Below are 17,570 nucleotides of genomic sequence, written 5' to 3' on the forward strand. Positions count from 1 at the left end.
ATTCGTTCCCCCTTCGCCGTTATCCCGCTCGTACCCAGCTGCTCTCGCGGCACGATCGTCTATTTACGACGGCGCTTCCACTTTGCTGGTTTGGAACGTGGTAATACGTTCTTTGATTAAGAGAAATTGAGTCGCGAACGAGATTGCGCGTCTTTCTTGAAGAACGGGACGGTGGTTCTTAGCGGGGCACCGATAACACCTTGGTATAAAGTTGCTAGGCTCGTGATATTCTATATCGAGAGAGAGAGAGAGAGATGGCTTTTGTCAAGATAAAGGAAAAGAAACAAATTTTAGTTTCAAGTTTGACGCTGCGTAGCTTGGCGCGCACCGTTTTTGTTTTAATTGCGAACGTGTTCATTATACGCAAAAATACGTCGTAAGCAAGCGGTAATATATCGTCGTGTAATATATCTTCTACAATAAACTATCCTTTTTGCAAAACCTCGATAGCTTTATTTCAAATAAATCGCGACGAGTCTAAAACAATATTTGCGATACCGTTGCACCGCTCTTCGAATGTTTCGTCGTTTAAATCGTACACTCCGAAACGAGCAATGGTGCATTATTCGTTGTCGAGATATACAGGACGAATTATTCATTACCGATTAAACACTGATCGCGAGCGTATTTCGTATTCGACGTTCGGCAAATAATTTTAGATATTGATTTACGATCGAGTCGGCGATAAACAAGCTTCCTACCTTTTTTTTTTTTTTTCTTTTTTTTATTAACAGTATTCATTGGGCTGCCTACGTAATCCGATCGATACGTAGCGTTAATCGCGTCAAACGTTTTCCCAACTCCAACGAAACGCGTCTATATTTATACCAATTCGAACGGAAACCAGAATAGCGAAGAATTATAAATAGTTTATCGGGTAACGATTAATCGCGCGAAACGAGCGTGATTTCGCGCGGCCTTTTACTTTATTAAAGCGAGTTTGCTGGTAGCGGTCCGATTGCTCGTTAAATCCTGTTTAACGAGGAACATTGCTCGTCTCGGGATCAATTATCCGTCGTGCTTTTATACTTTCGCTTGGACTCGTTTCACCCCCTTTCCATGGATGGCATATATTCCATGGCAACACATTTTTTTTATTTCCCGCGACAGATATCGTGGGACCTCGACGGTCCACGATTTTGCATTTCAAGACGATGGACGACGAGCTAGCGGTTCTGGATGGGATTGAGAGACACCGTCGAGGGTGTTCGCTGGAAAACTAGCGGGAAATTCGCGGATAAATCTCGCGCGAAGAATGTCGATTAAAGGAACGCGCGAAGCGATCGATCAAACCTGGCGTTTGTGCCACTTTAAGAAAGTAAGTCAATGTAATTCGCATGAGTAAGGTTGCGTCCGACTCTTAGCGCCTGTCGCGAGTCCTTCGTTCTGTCTGGATCGTGATCGATACAGTAGAACTGTGAATCAGTCATTCCAGAATCCGTCGAGCTTCCGCGATTATCTCGCCTCTCCTATCCATCGAAAATGGGCAGAATTTGCATAAAAATTTTCGAGTAACGAATAAAGATCGAGGAATCGGTCCAGAAAGAAAGTTGTCAATTGTATTTAAGGACGTCGCTCACCCTTTGAGAGTTTTTCCACGGACTCGAAGCGTCCCTCGACCTTGTTCCGTAAAGAATCCAAATCGAAGTTCGTGGTGAATCCGTAATCCACGCTGCGGCTTTTGCTCCTGCGAAAGGAAACGATCGATTAGCGATTAAAACGATACGCGACGCGCGCGTTTTCTTCGCGCGTTTACGGTCTTTATTTCGAGAACATTTTTTTCGAGAAAGCAAGCGATGGTCGTTTAATACAAAAGGAAAAAAAAAAAAGTGTTCTTAAACACAAGAAAGTTAAGGCAAACGCGTTGCACGTGAAATTACACGCGCATAGTTTTCTCTGGAAATGCGAGTCCAGCGAGGCGCGACATAATGTAATTTCGCGATGTAACGAACCATGCGTGGTATTAATGAACTCTACAAGACAAATCCGCGGGAGAATGGCCGACGAAGATAACGAGCAACAATGGGACTTCCACGAATGAAATTACCATGCTGGAAGAAAAAATAAATTTCACGAAGCAGGGAACAGCAGGCGCAAAGTAAATTACCATCGGGTTGCAACAGGTAACGAACGGATCTACCATGTTGCCGTTCGTTGGTCGGTCATTCAAATTGGACGTCTATCGTACATACCTGAAGTAAGATGCGGTGAGGTTTTCCGTTGATCTCGAATGCGCGACGTCTTGAGACATGCGTCTGGACCTGAGATACAACAAACAATCCAAACACGACAGCGGTGAGTAATACATGCGTCTACGTGCCAAAATGCTTAAAATAAAATCACGAAATTAAACAACAACGTCGTAAGACGATTCGGAAAAAAATAAACGCGTCGTAACGTGCCATAGATTCACGATCCAATTCACAATTATTTGTTCGTTATTGCGCGTTTATTTTCCTCCAAAATCGAAATAAATATATTAATTAAAAGTACATCGTTTTACACAAGCCGGTAATATAAAAATACGGGAGCACGAATCTCTGGGAATACTCATGCGATTAAATCGTGTCGATACTCTATTAAAATTCTTGAGGCAAACCTTGTCCTTTGTAGTCCACCCGAGTCACGCTTATAGTCGCAGAGTAATACAATTACGTAACTAGATATGATCGAAGTAGCATGCAATCCCGCGGTCGTATACTGTTACTCTTCCTATCGTATCGGAACATAGAAGAGAGTATGGGAACGCGGGAGATCCTCGCACGGTGTAAACTTGAGCCGAATTCGGTCGATTCGAAACGCTGCATCTGCGCTAACGCTCGACGTTAATTGCTCCGGACGCTTTTAATTCGATTACCAGCCCCATCCTGACGAGTTCAACCGTCACCGCGGATCTGCATTCGACCCAAACGTATATTTCTATTATTGGAACGGGTTATCCCCGGGACTCGCGCGTGTTCCCGCTGTCAGCGACGAATCCAGCTACGCGACAGCATCCACCGTGTAATTCCCTAATTCGCTCTGTGATACGCGATGGAAACAATGGAAAAATTTTCGACGAGGAATCGTCGACGTGTCTCTGTTTAACGGATCCCTGGTATTTTCGGAAGCGGGACAGTGTCACGTTTGGCAGCTTGCCCTCGGCGTGGGCGAAACGATCGTCTGACACGAGACACGGGTGCAACGGAAAACAAACACAACGGAATAAACGCAAACCGTGGCACGCGGGACAACGCTTGGCCACTGTTTAGCGAATTCTTCTGTACTCGAATGCTCGTATTAGAATTTTTCCGAGTACACGATGTGACTCGACCGCTGCTCGTAATCCTCGGCTATCCCGAGAAATAATAATTGGATGGCGATACGACGTCGAAAGAACCGTTGCTCGCGCTTGGAAACGAACAGAGGATCCATTTCGCGTCACTGTATCGAGATTTACGCGTATGTACCGTTAGCGTTGCAACGGCTAGGGACGATTTACTGTTCGGGACGCAACTCCAGCGTGCACGGCAAGTACGTAGTAGGTACGAGCGGCGATAATTCATAGATCTATAAATGTGTAAGGTCTGTATCACGGTCGAAGAAGATATAAACTATAAATTCGACCGTCGAGCCAATCGGTCGGTTTCGCTAATGAAAACACGAGACGCGCGTGGATCGCCAAGGAAAAACAGCTCCGGGAGACGTTAATTATTCCAAACTACCCGATGGGAAATCGCGCTGGCACGATGTCCAAGGAAAACGAAAAGGGAACGAACCAGCGCGACAAACACTGTCGTTCGTTGCTACGGGACTTTCGTTTACTTTTCTTGAAAGCACGACGACGGAGTTATGTAACGGATACGAGAAAGAGCTTTGGGCGTAAATGAGCGAATGCCAGCGCTATACCGGAATAGAATACGCGGTTGTGCAAGGAGAAAATGCCAAGTCAGAATTGTTCGGGCGAGTGTTGCTTGGACTCGATATCGATGACTCGTAATCTCCACATGCCTAGACGTCACTCGTGAGAGTCGATATTAATTTCGAGAGACGGGACAGTCTTGAAAGCTGACACTGAACTCCGGGGACCTCGAAGACATCTGATCGCGTGTCCCGCATCTCTCGTACCGCATCCAGCGGATCCTGTATAAAAAGTACACCGCGCGCGTTGCATACGAAAACCTGGTACTCCGTTGAACGCTTCGACCGTCCCATTCATGTGTCCGGAGCAATTTTATCCGGAGGCCTCAGCATTTTCACGACCGCGTCCGATAATTATTTCCACGCGGCAGGCGAGCGAGCCTCGTTCAAAGGGAACTGGCAAACACGCGAGAACCGTCCATGTTCAACAGCCGCGTTAACGTTACGAAGCACTTTCGACTGCTGCGTGGGCAATTCAGGCGCGCTATAAAGGGAGAACGCGTCGCTGGTTTACGCACAGCCCCCGACACGCCGGTGCTGTACCGGTTAATGCTGTCGGACGATTTCACATTCACGAGCCACGTCGATCGGTTCGTCGTTTCACGCGGGGACGCTTCGAAAATCGGTCGTTTATTAAAATTAACGAAAGCGTTCGGTCGGACGTCTCCTTGAACAGGTTCCAGAACGATTCCGTGCACGCGGTTATATTCATCGTAACGACGTAATAATACGTTGCTCCGCGGTCTTTTTGTCCTCCTTCTGCCTCGCGATCGCGTCCCGCGGACGTTTTTCCTCGACTTCTATTTTGAATTCCGGATACCCCATTTTACCGAGCGTTCGAAGGAAAATTTACTCCGTTACCAAGGACGAGGCGAACGCAGATGTTACGCCTCCAACCGCGAGATCGGATTCGGAAGCTGCCTAGGCCGCCGTCGCATTAACGCGGATCGCGTACATTACCCGCGACCCGGAGCCCACTGTATCGATCGACCAGAGATAACCGTCCTGGCGACACTCCAAATTGAACAGATGCTCCGTATAAAAATGTGATAATCGCTCGATGAACCGGTATATCTGAGACCAAATTTGCCGTCCCGTATCTCTCAATCTCCTACGTCTCCTTTCCATCGAATCCGTCGTTTCTCAGACGGATAACTCGTAGTAAATATTTTCCCTTACTCGTTCCTGGGGCCCATTCCAAATCTTTGCTTTATCCAAATCAATAACTTTCACCGTTACTCATTTCTGACACGAGAGCTTCCAAACTCTCCTTTCTTTCCTATACTGTTTACTATCGTGTCTGTAAGAATAGGCTGGTCGGATCACATCTCGAACATACCTAATTGGAATCCTTTCTATCGCGAGTCCGAGTTGCTCCAAGAAGAATGGAAGCTTGTTAGCGTCGAAAAACCCGAGGTAACGTTGAAATTCGTATATTTAACGCGCTCGTGGCGCAACTCAGAGCAACATCCGAGCGCTTATCCGAGCGATCGATGGAACAGGAAGACGTCAAATCCGATTCCCTCGATTTCCTTCGTAGGCGAAGATTGAATGGCAGAACGCGTCCGTTCGTCATTCCGCGTTTTAGCAGATGCTTCCGCGCGATAACGCCCACGTTCGTCGGTGCATCGGCGAAATCGTTGGGTGCAATCGTGTGTGCACCGGTAGACCGAGCAGACGTCTCGAGGCGCGTTGGAAACGGGTTTCCATCCGACGTGCAACGCAGAAAGAGAATCGCACGGAGACCTTCCATCGGAAGGGAGAAAGAAAGGTGGACGTGCACGGCGTGCGCGTATGCCAGTCCGTTTCGAAATTTCCTGCGACACCTGCGTCCGACGGTCTTCGCGTCGGACGTTTCGCAAAAACCTTCGCGAAACAATGAAGCGACTTCGAAACCACGGGGCTCGAGCGTTCTCGGAACGAGAGCGGAAATTCAGAACGAGTCGTTGCGCGATGGAAATCACGCGCCGATGTTGTTCGAGACGGAAACACAAACGCAACCGTCGACCGACGATTTACGTTTAATTTATTAAAGTATTAAACTTCAAAATGGAACCTGTTTGTTTATCGAGACTGGTACAAATACAACCGGATTCTCCTTCGACGCGATGAAACGGTATCGGGATCTAAAATTGTAAAAAAAAATAGAGGCTGCTGTCAGAAGCAGAACGTCAACCTAAATTTCAATTAAAAGCGCGGCATTGCAAGCAGAACGGGAAGCCGTCCGTAAAAGTTTGCCAGCGATATAAGCTCCGACTGGTCATTTCAACGTCCAAGTTATCGCAGACAACGTCGGCCCGTGAATCAACCGGCGCCAGCTTTTATTCGACGCCGCGAAGAAAAAACTAGGCTTCGCCATTTAAAACGCTCGACAGGCTTTTTCCTTCCGTGGTGTCATTACCGGGAAAACATTTTTGTTCCGAGTGGATTTTCTACGAACGATAGGACGAATACTTTTGCGAGCAACTGTATCTCGATATCCGAGCGCAATATCGGTCCCGCGACGTCGCTCGTTGTGCAAGTATCCGATCAATCGATGGCTTTTATTATTCCAACCGCGCGTTATTACCTCGCATCCAGTCGCAAAGATCCGTTCGCAGTAAAGAATATTTCCCCGTAGCCACCGATAATATTTCCCACGTACGCCGCGAAATATAGCGACGGAGTAATCGCGATTTACATTGCGTTATCCACGCGAAACTCGTCAAGTGCGTTTCTCGATGAATTCCACGTTTTCAAGAGTTGTTATTTGTCGTTTAATGATCGATGGAAACTGTCAATTTTTCTATCTTTTTTTGTAGAACAGTCGATGGTCGACCGATAAGATAAAGGATGGTACAATCGATAGCGATTAAACCTCGAGAGGCTCGTATCGGACACGAGATGATTGAAAATGTGCGTATCAGTCGTTAACGATACATTTCGTTTGGAGTAGCGTTATTAGCCCGGCTTTCACGACTCTCCGAGCGCACCGTGGTACATTGTCTTCCGTTTCACGTTTCAGGGAACGCACGTCGCAGCCGACGGAGGCAATTTCGGTTTCGACCGTGTCACGGAACCTGGCCTTTAAATTTCGGGATAAGATTCCTCGCGGAATATGAATGTCTTTTGTCTGACTGTGGGAATCCTCGATGCGGTGTCAGTCGCCCCGGGTAATTTACGGAAATACTCGCGGGAAACCCAGCTACCGAGATCTAACTGTATTCAGTCTCGGTACGACGATGACGAAGGTTTTTGCGACGCGTCCAACTGTGCGCAGTGGGAAGCACGAATGCGAATTCATTTATTTCGTTGCGCAAAGAAATTAACACTTCGACGACCGCTTCTTTTAGTCATCCTCGATTTTTACAGCCGCGATTCACTGCGCGGGATCCGAGTCGAACAAAGTACCTTCTCTGGCGAGGGCGTATCGCGTCCACAAAAAAGAAAAAAAAAGAGAGAGAGAGAGAGAAGAAACGTATCGAGGAAATTGAACTTTGGTCACGTTCCATGCACCCAGGAAATATCCAAGTGTTCCCGATCGCGCGTGTTTTGTTCCAAATTTTTCCAACTATCTCCAACGTCGAAGGACTGTTCCGATTGGAGCCAGCGAGGTGTTCCCGTATTCGCATCGTGGATCGAAAGTCGACAACAGGAATTCCAATGCTGCCCGTTATACAATCGATGCGACATACCATATCGATCTGTAACGCCATCCACGGTGGCCGATCGATCGGCGTATTAGGCGGTTCATTTCCGGCGAGTGTCCTTTCGTTTCCTCTCTTCGAGGGCTTCGAAGCATCAGTCTCGATCGACCGTCGACGATTGTTTGCTCAAGCTAGCGACACCTGCGACGCGGATGGCATTCCTTGATGCAATAATGTCTGCACGATGTGCCAAAATTGTATATAAAATGTGCGAGTATCGCGTGCCGGTACGAACGATGATTTCAAAATCTAACGTCAAGGCTATCCCGTCGAGGATAGAAAAAGAATAGACTTCTCGCTAGGGAGGCGGCTGTTTATTCGCAGAACGAAACGAACGGGCAAACTAAATTGCACGGCGATAATTTAGATGCGATCTAACGGACTCGGGATTCCCCCTGATCATTACCTTCCGTTAATTAACCTGTCCTCGGGATGACCGAGAGCGTGGCAGTTTTCATCGGGGCGATCAAGGCCCCTTCCTAGATCCATCGAGCACGCTGGATCGATCGGTGAACGACGGAAGGTCAGCGTCCCCGTTTGAGGCCACTTTTCGAAGCGGAAGTCTCGCTTTCGAGCTGCGAAATGCGCCGAGACTACGAGATCGGAATTCGTAAAAACTCTTTCTTTGTATTTAAAAAAAAAAGAAAAAAAAAAACCCCGAATCAAGGTGGCTGCGGAGGATGAAACGTTTCGACCAACATTTCCTAGCTTTCGAAAACGCGAAATCCACGGAAGAAACCGTGAATTTTATAATCAAATTGTAACGTCGAAGCGATGAAATTCCCGACTAATTAAAGCAAACATTCCATCGCATATTACACCCGAGAGACGTTACGCGAATGCCAGAAATAGCATACCGCTTCTTGTTATCGAATACGGAGGAGAAACAAAGACGGTAATCGAGGCGAGTTGAAAACAGAAGAAGACGTCGACGAAAGAATAAGAGTGCATTATCCGATAAACAATGGAATAATTATCGAACAACAAGCTATTTCGATCCAATTATTGTCATTATCATTCCTGTGCGTGACAAGACGCTCGCTGGATCTTTCAATGTTTCCAACTATGCGACGGAAATTACTGGGTAGGAATCTTGCGAGGAAAACAGCCGACTGCATATTCATGAGGATTCAATTTAAAGTCCTCGAATATTATGCATTTATGGCGCGAGAAAATATAAACGATATTCGTGGAAAACGTATACAGAATGCGTATGCAATGCAAAACGAAATATTGATATTGTTACACGTGTTCGATACGGATCGGTATTCGACAGCTCGACAGAAATTTCATTCGAAACACGCTCTACGCGTGCGTTCATCTGTATCGCTCGATTTCGTTCGTTATTAATAGCGTAAAAATTAAACGGTTCCGTTCTTAATAGATATATTATCGTCGCCCGATAAAAATTTAATTTATTCCACGGCACGCTTCGGTACGCGCAATCTTTCAATTGGTTCCACTGATAAACGATCAATTTTTTCCCCGTTTTCCGCATCGATTCTCGAGCGCTTCGCATCGCGTTCGTTAAACCCTGCCAAGGTACACGAACTAGTCGAGAAGCATTCTTGGCAGGTCAGAACGAGTCAAACGTTGTCTGCGGGAATGGACAATTAAGCGTAAAAGCGAAGCGCTCTGTCGAAAGCCGAACCGACGCAGCAATTGAATTCGTACACGCAAATCGCCTCGACTGTACAAGTTGCACGTCACTTGTCGTTTACGCAATGCCTGGCTAAAAATAAACTGTATCTTTCAACTCATCAATGTCGATCATTCAATGTCCCTCCATTCATGCCATTCGAATAGAAAACACAACGATCGATTCGAATGTACGGTACAATTCGAACATATGAATTTTACGTTAGTTTCTGCATCCGCGCAAGTCCACGCCACTTCTCTCGGGTATAATCTTAACTTCAACATTCGAAGATTGCTCGCGATGTTCTAATAAAAACAGCCCGATCAAGATCCCAGCATGATTAGAACGTCATTTGGAACAAGCGGTGTCGTATCCTACGAAACCGAGCTCAATTACTACGGCCGAACAATCCGTTAATTACACGACCTGGCTCTTCGGCGACGTCCTTGACATCGATGTTGCGGCCGTTATATTCGATAGTCCGCTCCCAGCGACGACGCGAAAAGAAAAACTTGCACAAGTGCATTCCGCGGGCCGCTCGAAGGCTGAAAAGCGGCAGACACGAGAAGTTCCGAGTTTTGCCCGCTTACGGTGGCTCCTTAGAGGCCTGAAATCCCTTTCCCGCAGTTTCTTACGAAATTCCCTCTTAACCGTATCTCACGACGAGTTGGTAACTCGCGCCGAAGTAGCTCGACTTTCTAATGGTCTCACGCGCGAGAACTGTTCGGAGTTTACAACAGAGAGAGGGAGAGAGAGAGAGAGAGAGAGAAAGAGGCTCACCGCAAGCTATCGTAATTCGAACAGTTACGATTTACGCTAGCTGTGCATTTAATTGGATTTTTATTACTGGTGGAATGCAACGCTTCGCAAACCTTCAAGGATCCTTCCTCTTATTTTACACCTAATCGTTACTGAATCGTACTGGTCCGCTGACACGCTGCGTGTATAAAAAATATATTAATTTAAATTCGTATCAAGACTCGAGCTGCGTTAGTGCGCACGCGTTCGTCACGGCGCCTGATCTGCCAAGACAGGCTGTCAGCGGTAATTTATTCGCTGGCACGAATCAATATTTACACACAATAGGGAATTATCTAATTGCATCGTTCGCGCACAATAGAACGGTTTTGTTTCCACTTAGAGAGCGTTAAAACATTTCCGAAACAGTTGTGTGAAATCATCGCGTCGCACGTTTCAATTTGTTTAGCATAAACCGATGGAACAGTTCTAACGGATGATATCTACACCAATTATGCGCGAGATTAGCATCCGCGTCGTGTTGTTCCAATTAAGATAGTTCAGGAGGTGTCGGATGTATTAGTAAATTCTGATGCAGTATTAAGGGATCGAGGTACGTTAAGTCTCGGGATCCATCGATCGATGACCGAAATTCACCCTGATGCAGAGCTATCCGAGTTTGTAGCTGCATCCATAGCTTCCACGTACGTGGAACGTTACGTATCCGTTTAGAATACAGTAAAGCCTGGATAAGTGCAAGAAAATCGGGACCCAAACGTAGCAGTTATCCAGTACAAGTTTCTATTCCGTGTTTACATCTGACTCGTTACATTTGACTGTAGAAAAGGGCAGAGAGTGAAAGAGAAAGAGGTCCAAGGGAAAAAAATATGGTCGGTAGAGCGTATCAATTGGTTGCCGCTGAACGTCAAGGAGGAACCCCTCCAATGGTTGGGATAGTCATCCTGCATTTGTCCAATCGATCCTGTCTTGCATTTATCCAGTGTTTACTGTATTGTTTCTCCATCGAAAACGTCCGCTTCGTTTTCAGCGAAGAAAGAGCTATTTAATACCGCGTCATTCGCGAGATTTCTCGAAGAAACGAGCCGAAACGAGGTATCGCAATCGCTGTTTCGCTCGCTATCGTTGCATCGCGGCACAAGTTTCTATATTCCCGTTGTTGACCGCGTCTTTGGCACTCATTCAGCTGCGACTGTCACGGATATGAAGTCGACGGGCGACTCCTTGCCAGACGAAACGCTGCCGAACCAACCAGTGGAACGACTCGGTACCGTTTGTTTAATATTCCGCTGTGACTTCGGCAGGAAACGGCGCCTTCCGTTTGTTAAACGAAACAACCGAGCGAACGACTCGACACGCTTTGAAATTAATGTAAATGATCGAAGAGAAGATGCGAATCTACATAAACGACGGAAAGAAAGATTGAATTCGTCCAAGAGTTTCGCGTTGAATTTACTTTCGACGAAATACTCGTTTTTCCACACGGGTCGATGCGGAAAATAGAAAAATTCCTGCGCGTTATTTCCTATTCGCCGCGCTCCACTTCTCACAATCAGACACGTGAAATAGAAAATGATACGTACGAAGCAACGGTGAGCATTTCCCAAGCCTCATTTCGCTGGAAACGTATTCGAATAGTTTCCAAGGACTCGATCTGTGATTAAATACTCTTGCGACACGTTTTACAAAGTACACTTAAAAGATAGCGCTCTGGATAGCTGAAATTCTCTTTTCCAACGATAGCGGACCTGCTCGACGGAAATCGCGAAACTCTACGGCGCTTGAAAGCCATAGTTTCACTTCCTGGTCCATTATGCAAATGAACGGTGACAGTTTCGCTGACGGGAGTAACGTTTCGCGACATCTTCCACCGACCGGTACTAAAAATACGAGCCTGGACCTTTTTTAACGGTTGAAACGATCGCGAGTTCTCCTTCCGAGAGTCGCGATGCCGCCTTCTCCTTTACGAGTTCCCGCGCACGCGAGACGAAAGAAGATTAACCTCGAGAGGAAGTACGATGAATAATGCGACTGTTTTACATATTTCCCTGGCTGGCTGCTAAACGGAACCCGGCCGGGGAGATTAAGCTCGCATTAATTCCCGACGATCCTTCGTTTTACTTTCAAATCGCGCGATCGGCGGTACTTGCTCGAAATTAGAACTCGGTAGATTGTCTGGGCTCGACGAATTCCGAAATAGCCAGCGTTCGCCCAATTCCGGTACAGTAAAGACTGGATAAGTGTAAGACGGGATTGTTGCATTTATCCAGTCTTTACTGTATTCGTGTACTGCGAAATAAAGAAAAATTGGAATAGATGTATAGACTGGTGCATTCGTCGATTTTCGATGTCATTGCGCTTTCCTACGTTACGTGCATTAAACAAACAATATCGTGATGGTGTTTTTGATACATCTGCAAACACTCGTTTTAAATAGCCAATGGTATCCGAATTAATTTCAATTATGCGATGCGAGAGAAACGAGTAAACAATTAAAACGCAATTAACGAACCAAATATTCGAACTGTGCGTGTGTATTCCCAATCGATACTTCCTCGGAGCCGCGGGTCGTTTTCCGCACTACCGAGCACGGGTACCTCGGATCCGATAAACGATCATTTTCATAAAACGCCCGGCAACAAATCCCCCAGCTACGCGAGAAGAGGCGAGTATTAATCGCGATGCAAGTTATCCGGAACCCGTACGCGCGCTCGAAAACACTTCAGGTTCCTTTGTTCGCTTGAAACCAGTCTCTGTACACGCTTCGATCCTTTCTTCTCCCATCCGGTTCGGCCTGCATTCCTGGCCGACTCTTTTATCTTTCACCGACGTTTCTCGATCTCGAGACACACCCCGTGCGGTCCAGCTTCGCGCTCGAACCTGCTAATAATCGGCTGGGAATGCTCAAACACGGCGTACTCGAGAAATGATCGAGGATCGATGCGCCTGCGACGCGGTCGTCCGCGGGAACGCGATCTACGAGCGAATCAGAGCGTGACGGCCGCGATCCGCGTTACCAGAGTCTCGACACGCGCGTTTCGCGCGATGCGTAAGCCTTTTCTCGCGACTCCCCTTGGACACCGATACCTCCGCCCTGAATTACGACCTCGTCGTTATCATTTTTATTTTCGGCGATCTCTCGTCTTCGGCCACCGCCCAAGTCACGAAATCGATCGACCATCGAAACGCCCATGCGCGTTCCCCGCGCGAGATAGGCGAACTCGTTCGCGCGCGACCGAGAAAGACAAACGGGACGCGCGTTGGAAACGCGTGCGTTCGAACGGCCCGCACTTTCTCGGGCGTGTGTATCCGTCGGGCACAAGTGAACGTCACTTTCTCGAACCGTGCACACCTGGATACACGCCCTTAACGAACGGATGTCACTTTCTCACGGCCACCGTGCGCGTCTCCTTGAAGAGCGTGCACCTGCGAGTCCAGTCGTTACTCTCTTCGCGTAGGAAATTCCGATACGATGAGGTTCGCGACACGCGGAAAAAAAAAAACAATCCAGCGAGACTCTTTGTTCGCGCTGACTCCCATATTCGCGATTTTTTATTATAGCGCATCGTACATACGCGCACAGGGGTTTATCGCGTTTGTTATTCGTCGCGCGTCTGCCGTAGCAACGCGACGCGACGGGAGGAGTTGCTGCGTTTTTGTTCGTTAAACTTTTGACGTCACCTGTACGTGCGCTTTCGGTTTAACGGCGCTTAATTAACTTACATCGACGGCCACTATTTTTCGATTAATTCGCACGCGGGAAAGGTAAACGAATGAATTGATAACGTAACCCGCGCTTTTATGCAATTTTCCTTTGGAACATCGATAGTCGATTGCGGCGTGAAATTCGAGGAGATAAATTTTCCCCGGTGCATAAAACGCAACGAATCAGGTGACACCATTTGACGTTCCGCCTCCGTCAATAAGGTTGCAAATTACGCAAGCAGCAGACATTTGAAATTGGTTCCATGTGCGACATCTGCTCTAAGGCTCTCGCTTCTCTTTGTGCGCCTTGTGCATACGTAAACAAACGCGTTGCACGAATGCACCGCGCATTTATTTACGTTTCGTCTCTCGCGATGGCCATCTTGCCAGGGAAGTAATCACTCCGATGGTTAAAATGAAACGATCAAACAGTGCGGAAACCAAGTTCAAGTTCATTTTTTATTTTAACGATGAAATTGTCGTTCGTTTTTTCGCTTAAAATTCTATCGAAACGAAAGATGGCCGTGCGGAGAAACAAAAATTGCGTGTCATCGAAGATCGCAAGGTTACGAAACGCGGAACAGGAAATCGAGTTCGACGTGAAGATTTTATCGGAACGTTTCGCGAGTCGAGCAGGAGATCAGCGAGCGGAATTTTATGCGAAAATTTACGTATTTGCTAAAAATATGTTGCCGGACTTGCTCCTACGAGTCCGAAGCCGAAGATTGTCGACGTCAAGAAACGACGGAATAGCGAAATAATAATGACACGCGCGATATTGAAAAACAACATGAATTCTCTATCGATCTGGAGCATTTTATCGAGACTCGCAATTACCCGAGCGCTGTACGCGATGATAATTTTAAAGAGGTAAGTCCTGGTTAGTCTAAAATAATCGAGAGATTCCTCGCTATCTCGCCAAGTGAAAGACGAAGTAAAAGTTAGATAAGAAAAGAGCAAATAGCGATATAAATTGCTATTTTAAGACACTCGACCGGTTCTCACGTGTTACGAGGAGAGGTATCGATGAATTCCATCTCCGTCTTCTTCTTTCAACGGTCTAGAGTTTAATTGCGAGCTCCGATAGGTGCAAATTTCCAACTCGTATCGATTCGTATCGATCGAAAACGGTGTTCGCTCGTTAGGTGACCTATTTGAAGAACGTCGAGAGCCCGATAACAAAATTGCCGTAATTTTTTAATAACTTTCCTCGCGGGATAATGGAATAAAGATTGGAGTTAAGATAAGGGGACGTCCGAGAGATTCTTTTTCGAGAGCGTTTCAATCGAGAACGTTCCTTTGCGAATCTGGAATCTGCATAAAACTGAAGGACGGATTTCGATATCGAGGATCGCGTATTTTCTCGAACGATAATGCCAGGGTATGCCTCGAAATTCGAGAAAAACCGTCGAATATTAACGACTCGCGATCGGACAGTTTCTGGCAAGAGAGACAATGGCTAAAAGAAAAAAGATATCGCCGAGAGAGGAAAAACCCTCGTGGCCGGATTACTAACGTGAAACGAGTTCCCAATTTTTCAGAGAGGAAGTGAAAGGTTGTGGATGCGTTCCGGGATCGACCCAATTTTCTCGGTAAATTTTCGTCGTCAGCGGAAAAAAGCGGAGCTGGTCACCGAGGCGGAGATATCTTTTTGCGAGGATAACAATACCTTCGTCCGCCACGGGTACCCCGAAATTCTTTCAATCGCCTAACAAGGTTCTCGGTTCTCGTTTTCCGTACAAACAAACGGACAAAAAAAAAAGAAAGAAAGAAAAACTCCACTGTCTCGGAATGAAAATTTCACGTAACGCGCAACATATTTCCCGCGGAAATATTTTACGAAACGAATCGAACCGTAACGTTCGCATAAAATAATTTAACCAAACCTAACGAAAGATCCGTCGACATGATTTATTCGCGACGTTCGTATAGAGGCAGTAAATATGCTACCTCGTTGGTAATCTAGATACGGCGTCTTCGCGGTTACTTTATTAAATGCAAATTTAACGGAATAACTCGGAGAATTACGGTGTCGCGCGTTCACTAAAATTATTACGTTACAAGTTCCGCGTAGAAGATGCGAGCTATGACAGCATCTAGGACAGCGATAAAATCATTGTTTAGTTTGGAATAAAACGGTTGAGTAATCGTGCCGCGAAGGTTACTTTTGTTATGGTAATTAAACGATCCAAAACATTGGTATCAGGTGATGTCGGTAACCATCGAACGATGTAGATGTTGACAGCCGTTCTAGGAAGCTACAATCGGCAATTGAAAGGCTAATCGTTGGATTAAATGACTAACGACCGACAGGCAAATATTTCTATCGTCGCACTCGTGTCGTATTATACGCATGACTAACGAAGAATACAAAACCAGGATAAAAAAATGTTAGCAAATGTCCAACACTCTCGTAATAATATTCATTACACAAGATAGATATATACGTCGAGATAATTAATTTCTTGAAACGAATGTTGCAAAATTAAACGTCTACTTGCCACAATATGTGCATCCGTTTATCGGTAACGTATATTTAGACCATGACGAATATACATATGTATACGTAATTCAAAAGTACGCATATATCGACGAGATGTACAGGGTGTCCCAAAAGTCGGGGAGGAGCCGGAAATGGGGGGTAGCTGAGACGATTCTGAACAACAATTTCCTTTGCGAAAATGTCGGATGGGGCTTCGTTAAGGAGATATTAAGCGAAAACCCCGACCAATCAGTGCGCGCGTAGACCGTTGGAGCGGCCGCGGTAGCGAAGGCCTCTGCGCTAGGTCGATGCTTCGATGCACGTCGAGTCACTTGTTCGCGTGCAAGCGTGGCCGCCAGCGCGTAAGCCTTCGCTACCGCGGCCGCTCCAACGGTCTACGCGCGCTCTGATTGGTCGGAGTTTTCTCTTAATATCTCCTTAACGAAGCCCCATCCGACATTTTCGCAAAGGAAATTGTTGTTCAGAATCGTCTCAGCTACCCCCCATTTCCGGCTCCTCCCCGACTTTTGGGACACCCTGTATATTCGCCCTAGGCAACGTTTGTTCGCATCGGGGTATACCGAAAAAGGCGCGTTGAAACGAAATGGTAAATAAAAGGCGGATTGGGTTTCAGAAAAGCCGTGTGTACTAAAATCGAAAACAAAGTTGTCGTCCTGACCTTCCCCAACGGCCCGTTTCGAGCACCTTTATCGTCATGGTCGATGATTCGTCAGAGCCGAACAACTTTTGATGTACTAATTTTTCAACAAAAGGCGCGATTCGAATCGTGGAATAAATTAGATTTCGCATCTCGAAAGCTTTTTCGTTACCTGCTCGATAGAATAAACGTCGAGAATAAATCACCTCGCTTTGTCTCGTATTTTCGTGTTTCACTTTTGCGATGTTTTCGTTCGTCATCTGTTATTCGAGCAACGCGTACATCTCCGCGATTCAGACGAATGGTAAAACGAAAACCGAATCGAGAGTATTCAAACAACGAGAGAAATCGTCCCATCGAGCGATGAATCCGCGGACAAATTTCCTGCTGTTTGAGGAATCGCGATGCATCGAAGATCGAAAACGCGCCGTAAATCAGCGGCGAAGCGTTCGCTTCCGGTAACTCGCGGTGCTCGCGTTGGACAAAGATCCGTGATAACGCAAAGAAAGTACTCTCACTTTTCAAACCGTACGGAAAGAGAAAATATTCGAAATCATCTTCCACGTGGTACACATAAAAGTTTCGCTTAACCGACGACGACGTGACATCATCGGGTAGCAACATAACCGTTCGAGAGGTCTGGTAACGTCCGGCGTTTTTTTTTTCACGAGATACATTTCACTCGACGTAACGTAAACAACGCGAAATTATTCGGTTGGTAAAAACGTTCTGCGCGTTGCTAGC

At 46.5% G+C, this 17,570-nt stretch overlaps 1 protein-coding gene and 1 long non-coding RNA gene across 12 annotated transcripts in view; one reads left to right on the plus strand and one right to left on the minus strand.

Moving 5' to 3' along the window:
• Positions 1-17,570, minus strand: part of LOC128893463 (oxidation resistance protein 1-like) — a 100,635-nt gene that overhangs the window by 20,690 nt on the left and 62,375 nt on the right. For 9 of the 11 annotated variants that reach the window (XM_054154411.1, XM_054154409.1, XM_054154407.1 and 6 more), the window contains 2 exons: positions 2,193-2,261; positions 1,581-1,687 (listed from right to left, as the gene is read on the minus strand). In XM_054154411.1, the coding sequence (XP_054010386.1) occupies positions 1,581-1,687; positions 2,193-2,261 (176 nt within the window). The remainder of the gene's footprint in view (positions 1-1,580; positions 1,688-2,192; positions 2,262-17,570) is intronic. The other 2 variants (XM_054154410.1, XM_054154406.1) reach the window with 1 other exon arrangement.
• Positions 5,456-7,343, plus strand: LOC128893479 (uncharacterized). Its single transcript, XR_008461346.1, has 2 exons — positions 5,456-5,692; positions 6,702-7,343. It is a non-coding gene; the product is annotated as an uncharacterized LOC128893479 (long non-coding RNA).

The sequence above is a fragment of the Hylaeus anthracinus genome, unplaced genomic scaffold (assembly GCF_026225885.1).
Source record: "Hylaeus anthracinus isolate JK02 unplaced genomic scaffold, UHH_iyHylAnth1.0_haploid 3, whole genome shotgun sequence".
Taxonomy (NCBI): Eukaryota; Metazoa; Arthropoda; class Insecta; order Hymenoptera; family Colletidae; genus Hylaeus; species Hylaeus anthracinus.